Below are 16,478 nucleotides of genomic sequence, written 5' to 3' on the forward strand. Positions count from 1 at the left end.
AACAAGTGTGAGACACCAGAACTAAAAGGACAGCTCATTAAAAATAATTACACCCTTTGTAGGGACAGAAATGAAATATTCAAATCTCTTTGCTCCCTCTCCTGCTAGGAACTTAAACGTTAAACTGAGTTCTCTAGTTTTGCACCAATCTGCAGCAATCAAGAATTTGCACCGTTGGGAGCTACTTTTCTAACAAATGTATCCTAATCAAATTGAAACAAAATTTTAAATACATGAAATGGAAGGGGGAAAAAACTGTCTGTAGTCCTCCCTTATTTCTGGCCCACATTCATCATGACTGAGTTTCTCAAGCCAGGAAATATGGCCAAGGACAGTTTGAAACAGCAGGTATTCCAAAGAACAACTAACAGGCTAGTGGGTGGACCACGCAGCAGCCCTGGGAGAGGATGACCCGAGTTCCAGACTTGGTCCCCTCCAGGCTCCATCCCGCTGTTGCCCTAAGAAGCCACCTAAACTTGAGGTGGTTTCGTTCACTGTAAAATGAGAGGACGGGGTCAGTGCACATAGATGTATTTAAACGTGTTACTGTATTCACGCTTTGCCTATTTAAATCCTTGAGTGTAAATTTAAAACAACAACGTCTGTATCGTTACGATGATTCTTCAGAAGTCGCGTCCTCCTCCCCGTCCCCGAGACTAGGGACCTCGTTCTGGCGGACCCGGGCGGGGCTGGCGGAGCGCGGCACAAGCCAGCGGGCGGGCTGACACGCAGACAAAGGGCCAGGCCGGGGGACTCGACCCCGCGCCCCCGGGGTTCCCAACCCGGGGCGGCCCCACGCTCCGCGGGCCCCACCACCTGCTCCCGGCAGCCAATGGGGCGCGCGGGGGGGGCGGCCGGGGCGGGGCGAGGCTACAAAAGGCCTCGGGCCACGCACCCGGGCACCCCACTGCGGGCGCGCTCTCGGGAGGCTCGGACGGACGCGGCCGAGCTCTGGGCACAGTCGACTTGCGGACCAGCGGGACACCGGGCGATGCTGCGGGTGCGGTGTCTGCGCGGCGGGAGCCGCGGCGCCGAAGCGGTGCACTACATCGGTTCTCGGGTGCGTGCGCCGCCGCCTCGTCCCGCGGCCTCGTGCTCTCCCCCTCTTCTTCCCTCGCTTTCCCCCGCCGGCATTGCAGGACAGTGTCCCTTCTGGGCCCCTTGGGAAGCTCGGCTTCAGGAGCCTTTGCTGGCTACCAGGGACTTGGCGGCGTCCCTGGGGAAGGGGGCGTTCGTTGGGGCCACACCCCGTGGGTGCAGCTGCTCTCCGCGCGCCTCGGACCGCGGTGCCCGTCAGCGCGGGGGGCGCCGCCCTCCCCTGCCCGACCACCGCTCGCTCCCGCCGAGCTTCTGGCCCGGGGTGGGGCCAGCAAGCAACATCTCTTAGTGAAAGGATGGCCTTACTGGGTTTCATTGCCCTGGGTGGGCAGAGTTGGGCATGCGTGTAGGGTGGATGGAAGGGAGAAGGGGCAAAGTGGGAATCGCGGACGGAGGGCGAGCGAGCAGGCCCGCTCCAAGTGTAACATGGAGTCCTGAGTCGCAAGAGGAGTTGGAGCGAATTCGGTCTGTACCCAGATTTCTGTCCAGTCCCGCCCTCTGCTTTCCTGGTATGTAAGCACGCGCCTTCAGACCCTCCCTAGCTCCTGGGACGGGAATAGCCCGGCGCTTTGGTTACCCCCTGCAACTGGTTTCAGAACAGCTGTCATTCCCTCTTGTTTGGTCTCCACCCTGGCCCCCCTCCTACCTCCCTCCTAAGGCTTTTAACAGGGTAGGATATAGATGCGGGGGCGCGGGGGGTGGGGGTGGGGTTGAGGTTTACCTAATGTGTGAGGGACCCTCCCTGCTCTAGAGTTTATAGGCTCTACATTTTCAAAAGGCTTTTTTTAAGTTCTTAGATCCTCTCTCTGGTTGTTTTAGTTTGTATCTGGGTTGATTAATCCTTATCTTGACTAGGGAACCGTGGACCATCTGTAAAATGGAGCCTGTGGCACTGGTCATTCTTATAACTGAAATGCCAAAGGATGTGAAGTGTGTGTCAGCGATGAGAAATTTTTGGTTTGAAGCTGATTATTCTGAAAGATGAAGACAAATGCTTCTTCATTTTTCACTTTCAGGGAGAGGGAAACCCTAATACTGGTAACCTTTGATACTGAAGGGGAAAGCAGTCTCCCTCCCCCAGCTGGTCTTGGCAGGGAGACACAGAGCATAAGCTTTCTGTGGTTTTCTGGAAAGAGGGTGACCCATTATCCACAGAGGAGTTGCTTCAAGCTTGATTGCAGAAGACCACTCCAAGATATAAATGGGAGTGTATGGTTGTTGGGGACAAAATCTCCTTAGGAGTGTTAAAGAGTTACACCAATTAACATAACAGATAAAAAGATAACGTATAAATAAACGAAGGTAAAAATCTCCTGTAACCCTACTACCCACCTATACACTGACATCTCTGTTTACATCCTCCTAAAAGATTTTAAAGGCCTACGTTATCCTGGGTGTTCATTCCCACCTCCACTTCCCCCTCCCCAAGTGCCCTACCGCACTACACAATAATCTTTTCTTCGTTCTTGGCAGCTTGGAAGAACTGTGACAGGATGGGTGCAGCGAACTTTCCAGAGCACCCAGGCAGCTACAGCTTCCTCCCGGAATTCCTGTGCAGCTGAAGACAAGGCCACTGATCCTTTGCCCAAGGACTGCCCTGTCTCCTCTTACAACGAATGGGACCCCTTAGAGGAAGTGATAGTGGGCAGAGCAGAAAATGCCTGTGTTCCACCATTCACTGTGGAGGTGAAGGTAAAGCAAGGCTTTCTTCACAGTTCTGAAGCGGGTTCCCTCCCCACCTTCTTCGGTCCAGCTTCTGCTCCCACCTCCTCTGTAACTGCTTTCACTTTAGCTTACTCAGGACCACCCCAATGCACTGGCTGATGTTAAGTTATCTTACCTGACATCTCTGCAGTATTTGACACTACACCAGTGACTGCTCCCTCCTTTGGGTTCGGAAGGACCTTTTCTGGGGATGTTAGTGCTTTCACTAGTCCTCACACCTTCTTCCTTCACTGTTTGGAATGTTGGGGTTGAACAGAATTTCACTTTAGCTGTTCTCACTTTGGTCCAGATCTCTCTCCACTCCACTCTGGTCTGGTTCTCTCTCTCTCTAATTCTGTCCAGATGAACACGTTAAACTCCTTACTGGATATTGCCACTGGACCTCAGACGTGGCACAACTGAGTTCAACTGCCAGCTGCTCCGCTAATCTGAGCCCTTCATTCCTTCCTTTTAGTTTTTGGCATTCCTATGTTTTCAAGCTAAAACATCACACACTCATCATTTATTACTCTTTCAGTCACATCCTTCTCATCCATTTTCCAAGATCTAACAAGTCTTTTGTCAAAATGAACCTTGCCTTCATCCCTCTGCTATTACCTTGGGTCAGTATCTCCCCTACTGCCTGGACTACTGCTGTTAACTCCTGACTACCCTCCCCGATTTGTATACTCCCCAAACCACCTCCAGCTTCTATCAGCCCAACTAGACTACTCACTGTTCTCCAAACAAGCCTCAGGGCTTTGCTCCCACCTAGGACCCTTGCACCTAACTTCCTGCACTCTTCTTGTCTGCAGTTTAAACGCCCCCCTTACTACCACTAGTTCCCGTAGTACTTTCCACAAAGCTTTCCAGATTTCCCTGGCAGCAAGTAATATCTTTCTTGTTTTCAACTCTTAATGTTCTTTGTAATAGATTCTTATAACCAGAGCCTCTGTGGGCTGGTGTTCAGGTTGTATAGTGCACAAGGGTCCCCATCCACACTGGAGGCACAGCCTAAGCTTCCATTAATAATGGGTTACAAATATAGCTTCAGTGTACTTAAATTCTTCCTGAATATTAACATTTTTATTTGTAATGTGGGTTGAGGAAATAAGTTCTGTTACATCACTGTCATCAGTATCAGAAATGTTGCCTACCTAGTATCAGGACTCCAGAGTTATTAGCACAAAAGAACTTGCTTTCTTTCAGGAGAGATACGATGTCTACGTAGAAGCAAAGACTAAGTATCTCATGGCAACTGGCAAGGCAGTTGAATTGAAATGCCAGGAGAGTGAAGGGAAAAGCGATGACCAAATGCTGGATAAACTAAGGAAGTCTTCTCAAAGAAAACGATTCCTGAGTTAGACCTTGAAGACAGGGAAATAGAAAAAGTAATAACTTCTAATTGTTCTGGAACTACCTTTGGTTCTGATACTTGAAATCTGATGAACAGATTAATTTATATATCATTCACATGTTTAAGAAAGGCATGATCTTTTAAAAATTCTTTTCTTGGAAAGAAGTCCTACCCCCTAACCATTTTAATTGGGTGAAATTAAATTTCTAATTCAGGCAGTCATTTATCCTTCTACTTGTCTTTAAAATTGACTTTTATACCATGTGACTGTACGGAATCAGAATTCTTACACATTATTCTGAGTTCTTTGCCACTTGATTTATGATTTTAGATTTTGTAATTTCATGGGCTTGTGGGAAATGTGCCAGGCTCAATTCAGGAGATCAGGACTGAATTAGGTATTTGATAAAAGCTTATTAGCTAATCAGTTAATTACCTGTTTGACCTCGTGATCCTGATACCGCTCCCCGCCCCCATTACTGGGCCTCAGTAAAATGAAGCTATTAAGAGGTTTGCTGTCTACCTAACAAGATTAAATAGCAAGGTAAAAAGTTACACGTTAAGTATTTTTAAAGGACAGAACCACAACTCATTATAGTTGTAGGGATGCAGTTTGCCAATGACCTTTACGTCCACTGAGGGTGTAATGATAATAGTGGATAGATAATAAATAATAGTAGCATTAGCATATGATTTCATTCATTTGTCTGGTTATTTCTGCTTATTGCCATATATGAAACTAGGTATTGAGAGAGAGGAAATTAAATTTAAGATATGCATGGCCCCTAGAAGGCAAGATATGCATGGCTCCAACCTTTCAGTTGGAGAAAAATGACAGTATATTAATCAGCTTGGGATAAATGAAAGATAAAATAACATAGCAAACTGTTCACAGGCAATTAGCTATCTTGGAAGATATAAGTGCTACAGAAATTTTATGGGAGTAAGGAACATAGCTGTCAGGAAGCATGATTTTTGATAGCTGTATAGCTTTTTATCCTGTAAAACATAATGAATACTTTCCATCAAATATGTGCTTTTTGTTTTGCTTTTGTCTTTTTAAATAAGGCCCTTGATAAGGGACCTTTTATAAAATACAAAGTCGATCAAGGTTAATGTAATATAAGTTTGCAGCTGGATAAATAAGTTTCTTTCGAGATTTCCTAACCTTCCAAAAGACAGTATTTAAAATTCCTTTGGCAAACACCCCTGAAGGATTTTAGGCTCTGAAAGACTATAAAGTTTCTAGGAATGCAGCCACATCTCTGCAACAGATTATTAAAAATGTCACATGCTAAGCGTTTATTATAATGTTTTTTATCTTGCAGACACTTGGTAAATGATTGCTAACTCATTTAGCAGGGTTATAAATGAAGTGTAAATAATCTCCAGCTATCTCTTGGAAAATATATGTGGCCTGATCATTTGAACTTTGTCCAATCTTAGCCAAAGTATGAGCCATATGAGAGAATTCACACTTGTTCAAATTAACTTCTTCTCCCAGGAAAGTTTACTTTATACTTACCAAGCAAGCTCTACTCTGCACAGATAGTCACATGGGATACTCTGGAATGTGTCCAGCGAGACAACATGGCTGTGTATCTGCTGTAACCTAGTGTTTAATTTTCAAAGGCTTCTTGTCCCTTCGTGGACTGCAAGCGATGTGCCTGGCATGAGAAGGAGGAAGTGGTGAATGGATGAGTAGTACCAGGATGTGTCTGAGGGGAATATAAAGAGTCATTATTATCCTCTCCTCTGGCTGCTGCTGCAGGACTTCCTAGGAGTAGAAACCCGTAGAGTGCTTTTATTTTGTTTTGTTTCTTAAAGGAATGGATTGCTCTTATCAACTTTTTAGCACTGATAACATTTTTCATGGGCCAAAAATTGAGTTTCTTTTTTGCCTACAGATCTTTAAAAACAAATCAACCAACTAATCATTTAGAAAGGAGTTGGCAAGCTTTTTCTGCACAGGGCCAGACAATAACTATTTTGGGCTTTGCAGACCACAGGTCTCTGTCCAAACTACTCCACTCTCAACTCTGCCACTGTAGTGCAAAACCACCACAGGCAATATGTAAACGAATGCACGTGTCTGTGTTCCCGTAAAACTTTATTTACAAAAACAGGCAGAGGGCCAGATTTGGCCCACGGACTTTAGTTTGCCAACCCCTGTTTCAGAGCTTCACTGGCATCCTTCCTGTCTGAAGACCTGTTTTTCAGGTTCTTATTCCATCTCCAGCAGGCTCAGCTCCAGCCTAATTGATGTGAACCCAGATAGTAAACTAACAAGAGGCAGGTCTGCTTCCATATGTTTGAACAGAGATAGGAAATCTGGAAAAGACATTGTCTTTGACATTAAAGAGCTAGACATCTAGATGCAGTCTATTTCATTACCCAGTTTCTCCTTCTTTTTGGTACTTAACCACTATCTGAAATTGATTTGTGATGGAAACCTTATCAGACATGATCAGGACTGGTAGTTAGTTGGTTAATCAATATAAGGAAAAATCAATATAAGAAAAAATTTTTGAATACTTGCTTTAAACATTTTTTTAAAACTTAAAATATATAAATGTATATTGCTTTGCCAATCTTTTGATGAAGGTCCGAGGCTTTTTCTTAGTGTTTGCATCTTCTGATTGGAATTCTGCTTTATCTATCTTGATAAATTATATCCATATGCATCACCTATATTTTCCAGTGTATTTCTTTAATTTGAGAACTTTGCACATGCACAAGAATCTGAATGAAGAATCCATCTAGATTTCTATACTTCTGAAAACCAGTATTTTACAGTTGTTGCACCTACCCTAATTCAACAGTCATTGTTAGCAAATTGATTGAGCCTTTTTAAAGCATTCAACTGCTTTCCATTCAGATGTTTTTTAAAATGCATGTAACCCTTGGACACTTTCTAAATGTTAAGCATCCCCCACTCCCCCCGCCCGCTACTTAAAAATGTGTGAATTCACTTGTCAGGTCACTTACTTTTATGGTGAATGGATGTGAAGCAACAGGAGAGCTCGGATGGACTCGCTGGCAGGGAAGGGTAGGAAGCCCCAGAGGCAGACTTGCCCTGCCGCACAATTTTGCCAAGCAGTGATTCTGCTGAATGAGAAAATCAGTCATGAGTTTTTAAAAGCAACAAAGCACATTTGAGGATGTGTCCCTAACCTTTAAGCGGGCAGTGCCCTATTTTCCTACAAAATCTCCTGCGGTGGTGTTTTTCAGACAGACTTCTGGGATGCATGGACAGCTCACGGTTTTCTCTTAGTATAGGTGTGCTTTTTCTCCCCTTAAGCTATTTTGTTTGTTTTCTTATTTCATTGAGACTGTCTAACAGGAGCACCATGTCCTGTTTGTCTGTGAAGCATGAAAAACCTGGCCTAGGTGGATTCCAAGCCCATCTAAGGGCAGACATGCTGTGCACGGTAGGGCACGGGGTCTCAGGCAGAAGGAACAAAGGTCTCAAAACATGAAGAGAATTTAGAGATCATCATTCAACAGATCTTGAGTGTCTTCGCAGAGAGTCAGTGTGCCTGGTTCTGGAGATCTACACTGGACCAGATGTGGTCTCAGTCTCAGTTCTGTCAAGTTACACAAGTTATTGCTCACCACCTCCGAGCCTGTCCTGAGCTCTGTTTTTCTTCTGTAAGTACTTCACTTACTTTCTTCTGGTTCTAGGCCAACACATATGAAAAGTACTGGCCTTTTTACCAGAAGAATGGGGGCCATTATTTTCCCAAAGATCACTTGAAAAAGGCTGTTGCCGAAATTGAAGAAATGTGCAATATTTTAAAAATGGAAGGAGTGACAGTGAGGAGGCCCGACCCCATCGACTGGTCGCTGAAGTACAAAACTCCTGATTTTGAGTCTACGGGTAAGTGACGTCCGACACTTAAGCTGCCAGTGTCTTAATTTTTCATCTCTCAGTGTGAAAGGAGAGAGCTCTGATAATTTCTCAAGAGATCCCTGTGGTCTAATAACCCTTCAAAACTTTAAAGATTATTTAGGAACAGTCTGGTTCTTTTTGATAAGATTAAGATGTACACATTCTAAACTCCATTGTAAATCTAGAATCTTCCTGAAAGAGGCACTTTTCCTAAGCTTTATGAACACTTCCTTACCTAAAAACAGTGGATTCCATTTAATTTTCCTCAAGAATGGACGTGAAAAGGGAACAGAAACATTGCCATTTTATTTTTAATTGATATTGCTGTGGGATTGTTCTTGTGCCTGAGTTCAGTGTGTTCTAATTTACAGTTGTAGAAGTGATCTTGGCCCAGTTTTTATCTCGTGCCGTGATACTCCTTGAGAAACTGTGTTAGGAGTTACAAAAGGTGAAAACCTGGTGGTTCACGATCTCTTTGAACAAGGACATTATTGCTTCTTTTTTTTCTTTTCTTTTTTTTTTCTTGGCTTCACCATCCCAACACAGAATTTGTGAATTCATGTTGACAGCCTAGCATGTATCATTTCATATTTTCTATGTGCATATAAATATATACAAATACACATACAGGTTTTCTGTAATTTTTGTTTTACTTTTTAACTAAAGACTGAGGTCATATTATATAGGCTCTTCTATCTTGGAAGTTAGCATCACTGAGGCTGTTGTGGAACTCTGTGGCCTGACAGGTTTATATGGTGCGATGCCTCGAGACATCCTGATAGTTGTGGGAAATGAGATTATCGAGGCTCCCATGGCCTGGCGCGCCCGCTTCTTTGAGTACCGCGCATACAGAGCAATTATCAAGGACTACTTCCGCCGCGGGGCCAAGTGGACAACGGCTCCTAAGCCCACAATGGCTGATGAGCTTTATGACCAGGTGAGCCCCCCACTGTAGGCAAGCTTATTGGTAACATTTCTAATTAATCCACAGAGACTGAGATAGAGATTCTCTGACAGCTTGTATTTGCTGTGCATTCCAGAAAGTGAGAACATCACCTACCTTTTTAAAAAATGATTATTTTATGATGAAAATAAGAGTAAATGACATTGTGATAATAATGGTAAGAGTAGTAATAACACTTCTTGGTGTTTACCGTGTGCTGGGTATTGAGTTAAGCTCTTTATTTACATCCTCAGCCCTGTTTATTCTGCACAATAACCCCATGAATGAGTGGTATCATTCCACTGCAGGGAGGAAAACTTGCCTAAAATCACACAGCCATTCCTTGGTGGAGACAGAAAAGTCACTAGGCTGAACTCCACTCTCTTCTTCTAGAAGAAGAATTTGGTCTCCAGGACATATTCAGTGAGAGGAAGTATATGTCCCTTACTAGATCACTTACTATGGGATCATTTATAGAAAGAAATAAAAAATCAAAATTTCTTCTAGGAGTTTAAAGACAGAAGTAAGTAATGAATCAATTGCACCACAACCAATCAGATTTGGTAGGGGATGCATGGCATCCCATTTTATGATATGGGTTAGGCTCAGGACCAAATTCCTCTTCTAAAAGAACAGAATGACCTCATCCTGTTGATTTGCAGTATTGTAGAGAGCTACATAACTCAATGTATGGGTCATGGAATATTTTCAGAATCATTACTGCCTCTCTACCACTTGCTTCCAAGTATCAGGAACTTGTCATGCGTAGTTTTTTATTTTTTGTTTTGTTTTGGTTTATTTTGGTTTGGTTTGCATGGGACTACCTCTTCTCCAGGCATGTTTTAGCCTAGAACAGGGTGGTAGTATTTTGGGAAATGATGAGGTTGAACTAATTGTCTTGGTAATGAAGGTGCTATGAATCATTTCCTCATGACCAACGCACTGTCTGCGTTCATTCTTATTCCAATTAGGATTACCCCATCCATTCTGTAGAAGACAGACACAAATTGGCTGCTCAGGGAAAATTTGTGACGACTGAGTTTGAGCCATGCTTTGATGCTGCTGACTTCATTCGAGCTGGAAGAGATATCTTTGCACAGAGAAGCCAGGTTGATAAAGACTGCCTTGGAAATTTCTCACTTTATTATTATATTTTATATTCCCAAATTAAAACATTCTCATCTTATTTTTAGTTTTCTAAACACAGAATCAAATATTTTTAGATTTATGTCTTCCTTTTGTTTTCAGGTTACAAACTACATGGGCATTGAATGGATGCGTAAGCATCTCGCTCCAGACTACAGAGTGCACATCATCTCCTTTAAAGACCCCAATCCGATGCACATTGACGCCACCTTCAATATCATCGGGCCTGGTCTGGTGCTTTCCAACCCGGACCGCCCCTGTCACCAGGTAGGGGAGTTCTTAGGACTCCGGAAGAGCCACAGAGTCTGTCAACTGAAGGAACTGCCACTTTTATTTTCAGCACTTCCATGATTCCTAATGGTTCTAAATGACAAATTTAGCGGTGCTCGACATTCCTAAGATCAAACATGGGCAGTTGAGAAGACCACTTCTCAAAAAGAATGATTAATTATAAGGGCGCTATTAGAGACCAAGAATGATAAGAATAGCTTTAAGCCTCTTTGAGTTTGTTTTTTTTTTCGGTCTTGCAGATTGATCTTTTCAAGAAAGCAGGATGGACCATAGTTACTCCTCCAACACCAGTCATCCCGGATGGTATGTTTCCTTTTATATACTTGCAGCCTAAAATGATTCCTTCAGTGGCCAGGAGTCTTCCGCCTCTAGTCACCAGCCACATTTTGGCAATTTAGAATGTTTCCCTGGGAAGGCGTCAACTGGTGTTTGGGACTGCGGGTACCAGAACAAGGATGGACTTGTGTCCACAACCTCTCCTTCCATAGAAAATGAAAGTGAAAAGGCAGGAAAAAATCAATATAAAACAACATTGCAGGAAGCAAGAAATGACTTTTTTAAGAAAACGGTGAAATCTAAATGTGTAATGAGTATAGATTGATTCATAACATTTATTGATAGTCTTGGGATTAAAATAAAATTTCACTGGGAAAGCGAACCACTGAAAGAACTGAGCTGTCACTTGAATATGCCTCACTTTTGAACCCTGGCTTTGAACAAAAATGACAGCAGACGTGATTTAACAGTTGTTGCTGTTTTTAGATCACCCACTCTGGATGTCGTCCAAATGGCTTTCCATGAATGTCTTAATGCTGGATGAAAAGCGTGTTATGGTGGATGCCAACGAAGTCCCGATTCAAAAGATGTTTGAGAAGCTGGGTACGTACAATAAACGAAACATGTTGCCATATTCGAAAATATTAAATGAGAAGAAATGACCTGCTAGGTCTGATGTATGATTGATCTAATTCAATTTTAGAGGTAACAAGTTATTATTTCATAGACGGACAATATTTTTGTTTTCAACAATCACAACCTCAAAAGGTTGGAGATGCATCCCAGGTTCCTTAGATACCCCTTTAGCAATAAGTTTATCAAACTTCTATGATTTATCTGACCTCCTGGTGCTCATGTGTGGAGAACTACCTCTTTGCAGATGAGCATAGAGATGACTCAGCCGTTTTCAGGCTGATTTCTGTAGGAGAAACTTCATGTGAGTCCGTCTGACTAGCTATGTCTCTCTCTTCCCACGCAGGTATCAGTACCATTAAGGTTAACATTCGTAACGCCAATTCCCTGGGAGGAGGCTTCCACTGCTGGACCTGCGATGTCCGGCGCCGAGGCGCTCTGCAGTCCTACTTCGACTGACCGGGCCAGGGGCTGGGGCTCGGCCTCAAATAAACCTAGGAGGTTTAGGGACAAAGCTCATTCTCCTGCTTTAAAAAGTGCATGAACTGTAGTGCTTTAAACAATCATATCCTTAATAGGGGTCTTAAGCCTGGTTTACTTTTATTACGTTTCTTTGATAAAAGGAAAATAACTTGTGTTAGGTCTTACTCTCTACTCCTACGTTTTTCACTATTTGGATTCAAGCATAAAAAACTTGGTGGATGTCTGCCAAAACAAAAATTAGTCACTTGAGTAACTTGGTCACTAACATTTAACCATCTACCTCTGTTTTTAATTTTCTTTCCAAAAGGCAGCTTAAAATTTTGTTCCTAATCTTCACTTTTTTTTTTCCTTTTTGCAGACTCTGAATATTTGTATCACTTCTTTTTTCTAAATGAAAGACTTAGAATGTACACAGATATTAAGTAGAACCAGAATTGTCTCTTTTTCTAATAAGGGATTTGGGTAATTTTTAATTTTTTGTTTTTACAAAAATAACCTGGACTATGCAAAAATTTAAGTGAATTTTCCATGAACGTTTTTAATATTCTCATCTCAACATTGGTAACATTTGCTACTAGAAGCCTTTTCATACAACTTACCTCATTTCAAGTGATTTATTTTAATCTCTTTTTCTTCTCTGCCCAAAATTTTACAGAAATATTTAGTGCAATAGGCTGTTACCATCAGTTCCCATTCCTAAATTTTGATGTTCAGTATCTAATGGATACATTGCATCTTTGGTGATCTAAGATTTGTTTACAGATGTGCAAATTATTTGAAGCACAGACTTAAAAAGCATTAAAAAAAAAAAACTAATGGAGGTAAAACCTACATGTGACGTGAAATACTTTTAATGTTGGATACTGTACGTGTATTTTTATTCTAATAAACTTTTGTGTTACGGAATAGATTTTATTAGAGTTTGGCATCAGTCTACTTATTTTAAGCATAAATAAATTTGAGGAATGTAGCTCTTGGAACAGAATTCTAATGCTTTGAAATAATCAATATATTCATCCCTAGTAGATAAAATTTTAAACCTAATACTTGTATTCAGAAATGTTTAGCAGAGTCAGATTTTACGTATTATTAATTAATTCAATCATTCAAAAATATCTGAATGTCTTCTGAATGTAAGGGACTAATCCTAGGCCCCCCAAAAGAAAAACGTCTCCATTCTCAAGATGCTCAATGTTTTGACTCAAGAAAAATCCAGGAGGGGGATGAGGAAGGGGGGTAGATGGACTTCGGAGTGGTCGTGGGTTTTGACCATGCCTTTTGTATCCTGGTATCTTTTTTCATCCACCACAGAAACACTTGTCAGTTCTGCACTTGGACGGATTCCTGCTTAATAAACTTTACAGTCGGGTGGATTGGCGCACACATAGGGTATAAATTCCCAGGTCTAAATACTACTCAGCAATCCCATCACACATCCCTCCACGTTCTCCTCAGTGGCTGTTCCAGACCTTCTCTGCGTTGTCTTATCTGATCGTGGCGTTTCATTTTTCACCTGTCGGTTCCCCCAGTTTTTCTGCTTCAGCCCCCTACAGACTTACCTGCATTCGCCTTCTCTGGTTAAATTCTTTCTCTCCTTGCCTGTACTAGCTAAGATTCTAAAGAGAAAAGTCAGGTCTTCCTCTCATCACTCGCCTTTACTTCTCAACCCTCTACAAAGAGACACTTCTCTCACTGCTGCAGGAAAAGAGGTGAGCCTTCTGTCCAGGTCTAAGCCACACAACTGTCCTTTGATTCTAATCTTTCTCTCCTCTTTCAGGAACTTGCTGCATCAATGATCATCTTTCTTACAACTCCAGCCTGCGTGTGTGTTTTCCTTCAGCAAACAGTCATGCTCAAAATAATGTTCGAAACAAAAATTATTCCTCTGGCAACTTCATTATCCTTCAGAGCTAAGCCTCCAGCAAGAATACATCTACTCTCTCTACTTTTCACCTTCACTGACTCCTCAATCTCTTGCTATCTGGTTTTTACCTTATCACTTCAGTGTACTGACAATATGCCTGACCTGACTTCTCAGTGTCATTTCCAGCAGACACTGTTCAGGCCTTACTGACCATTCCCTTGTCTCTCCTCTTTTGGGTTTCTGAGATACCACTTCCTCCCATCTCTTCCGACTGATTTTTGAGCTCCTTCACTGGGTTGTCTTCTTCCTACATTAAGGGCTGGATGTTGACAGGGTCCTGTGCTCGGGCCTTTTCTCCTCTCCTACATCCTCCTGGGTGAGCACATCTGTGCACAGGTCTTCCCCTCCGCATGTCCACCGATGACTCCCAGGGGAAGGGAGGCCCTGTGCCTAGACCGTCTAGCCGAGGCCTGATCCTCAGCCCCAGGTCCTGTTCCCACCTGTCGGTGGGTGTTATCTGGACGTGCAAAGGCACTGCAGGCTCAACACGATATCACAATTGACTCATTTGGCCAAGCCACTCTGGACTTTTCCCTCTTCATCTCATCTTGTCTCTTCTGTTGGCCTTTTGCATTGTTATTAATTAAGACAATTATTTCAGTAAAGATGGCAGTCCCTATTTTTAGATCCTCTGACACCACTTGTGGGTATGCTCTCTTATCAAAGTTGTGGAGGAAACAGAAGCAGCCTGGTCTCCACCAACAGCTGCTGTCAGGTTTCTTTTCCTTCTGTCATCCACCGCTTCTGCAACCCAGTGGCTTCTCTGGGATCTGGAGCAGACAGAAAGCCCACCATCTCTGCTATAGATTCCAGGTTTCCAGATCACACACCAACCACTTCCATTACCAGTCCCCCCAGGGAACAGCAAGCCTTTTATAACTTACCATCTAGAGGAAACGGCTATGCATATTAGGATGAACCCGTTGTCATCATGAATTTAATTTAAATACAAATATCTAATATTGCCATATAGGGTAGGTCCAGTTCCTAGTTAAAAAGCAAGGTATTGTTTTCAGGAATCGTCTTTTAAAAGTAAAGTTCGTGGATCTGACCAATATAGTGTGTTAACTTGTAACTACATAGGAATACCACCCAACAGTTCAAAAGAATGGAAAAACAGACTATTTCTATCTCAGATTTTTTTGCCAAGTTTTTGGATGCAGAGGATCTTTTTTTTTAAGATGTCAGAATAATATGAAAAATACTCAGACTCCCATCATTTAGTGCACTAACAGTAGCAGTTAAATGAGGTTTGATTGCTATAGATGCATAGGACTCAAAATGACGATGCTTATACATCTATTCCAGGAAAAGGACACAATGTAGCAACAGTATTAAAGTAAGGATGTGCATCAGAGCCAAAGGCCATCGCACAGCAAAGAGTCCAGGGCAGCCAAGCCCGAGCTGCATTTGTTATCCCTCTGTAAGGGCTGTCTGCACATACTGTCTCAGATCTGGAACCACCATTAGGGGAAGGAACATCTCAGAACCAAGGGGCCCAAGACAGTCTCGACCAGGGTTTCTCATCCTTGTCAGTCACATGGGCATATATTTGCTATGTAACTAGCTCTGGTGACAGAACCCTCTTGGTATCTCAGACCAGGTGCAAATCATGAATTTCACTGTTATCAATAAACAGTGTCAACACCTTGCCCCAAAACTCCTCCCACCCACAGTTACAAAGCAGCACTAATAATCAGTAGACTTTATGCTTGGACTGGAGGTCAGTGTCAGGTGGGTACTTATTTTAGCAAAAGAGCTCCAGCCAACTCCAATCCTCTACAAATTAACCCTCACGGCACAGTTTATCCCCCTGACCCACAATCAAGAATTTTTTATGACTAACTGATCACTCTTAGTCTGAGAGCCATCACTTGCCTGACGATACCATATAATCAAGGGAAAAATCAAAATGTACATGCAGATTCCACACATTTGTAATCATTGGCAAGGGGCTGGTATAAGTCTAAGCAACAGCTGAACGATCCAAAAATTCCAGCATAAACTTTCTGGCATTTTTGAACTAATTTTACAGTCTGTCTGTCTACTCGTCCTGCAGCCATCTCTGTGTTTTATGGTATGTATCCGCTGAGAGATTAAGAGGCTGTGGTCAACCTACCATGATGCAGGTCAGAATTTTCCTCATGTCAGTTCTCCTCCACAGGGATAATATCCGCAGGGGGATTCAATCTCCCAATATAATTGATTGTCAATATCAGTATTATCCTAGTTTTTATTAATTATATCCAGTTACCTAATGGAAATCTACCCTTAATCCCCCTCCTGTTAAGTTGCAAGACACTCCGCTGTAATTTTGTGGACTAGTCCTTCAATCACGTGTTACCTCTCATTTTTAAAAGCAGATGTTTTAATTGTATTCCAATTTTCTGTTAAGTTAACTTTGCAAGTGACAAGTGGTATGATAAGCCTTTTGAACATGATTTTCCCCCACTGTTTCACTGCATACGTAGGAAGTGAAGTGGTTTTTTTGGGTTTTTGTTTTTTGAGGTGTAGCTGATTTACATTGTGTTAGTTTCAAGTGTACAGCATGGTGACTCAGTTATACATATATGTACACTCTTTTTCATTATAGGTTATTACAAGATATTGAATATAGTTCCCTGTGCTGTACAGTGGGACCTTGCTGTTGAGTGTTTTGATCTGATCTGATGAAATGTAACTAGGAGAGCCAAAGCGGAGCAGTACATACGCTTCTTCTTCTTCTTGTCAT

At 42.5% G+C, this 16,478-nt stretch overlaps 1 protein-coding gene and 1 long non-coding RNA gene across 4 annotated transcripts in view; one reads left to right on the forward strand and one right to left on the reverse strand.

Annotated features, from left to right (window-relative positions):
- Positions 1-7,441, reverse strand: part of LOC116664130 — a 28,118-nt gene extending 20,677 nt beyond the window's left edge. For 2 of the 3 annotated variants that reach the window (XR_004320486.1, XR_004320485.1), the window contains exons 1-2: positions 7,148-7,441; positions 5,685-5,826 (exon numbers count right to left, since the gene is read on the reverse strand). This is a non-coding gene — a long non-coding RNA (uncharacterized LOC116664130). Of the gene's footprint in view, positions 1-3,615; positions 4,170-5,684; positions 5,827-7,147 lie in introns of those variants that run through there. The other variant, XR_004320484.1, reaches the window with a different exon arrangement.
- On the forward strand, positions 877-12,738 carry GATM (glycine amidinotransferase). The gene is made up of 9 exons (XM_032481306.1): positions 877-1,060; positions 2,572-2,790; positions 7,844-8,039; positions 8,798-8,988; positions 9,966-10,103; positions 10,243-10,407; positions 10,671-10,734; positions 11,194-11,310; positions 11,687-12,738. Exons 1-9 carry the CDS (start codon positions 992-994, stop codon positions 11,797-11,799), a joined length of 1,272 nt encoding a protein of 423 aa, XP_032337197.1. The 5' UTR covers positions 877-991; the 3' UTR covers positions 11,800-12,738.
- The last annotated feature ends 3,740 nt before the right edge of the window (positions 12,739-16,478 follow it).

Source organism: Camelus ferus, chromosome 6 (assembly GCF_009834535.1).
Source record: "Camelus ferus isolate YT-003-E chromosome 6, BCGSAC_Cfer_1.0, whole genome shotgun sequence".
NCBI classification, from domain to species: domain Eukaryota; kingdom Metazoa; phylum Chordata; class Mammalia; order Artiodactyla; family Camelidae; genus Camelus; species Camelus ferus.

Excerpts from the sequence above, each read along its gene's own strand:
- GATM (XM_032481306.1), top strand. The coding sequence starts at position 992 with ATGCTGCGGGTGCGGTGTCTGCGCGGCGGGAGCCGCGGCGCCGAAGCG. Across the intron at positions 10,104-10,242 it reads TCTTTGCACAGAGAAGCCAG|GTTACAAACTACATGGGCAT; the intron begins GTTGATAAAGAC and ends TTTTGTTTTCAG. Across the intron at positions 10,408-10,670 it reads CGGACCGCCCCTGTCACCAG|ATTGATCTTTTCAAGAAAGC; the intron begins GTAGGGGAGTTC and ends TCGGTCTTGCAG.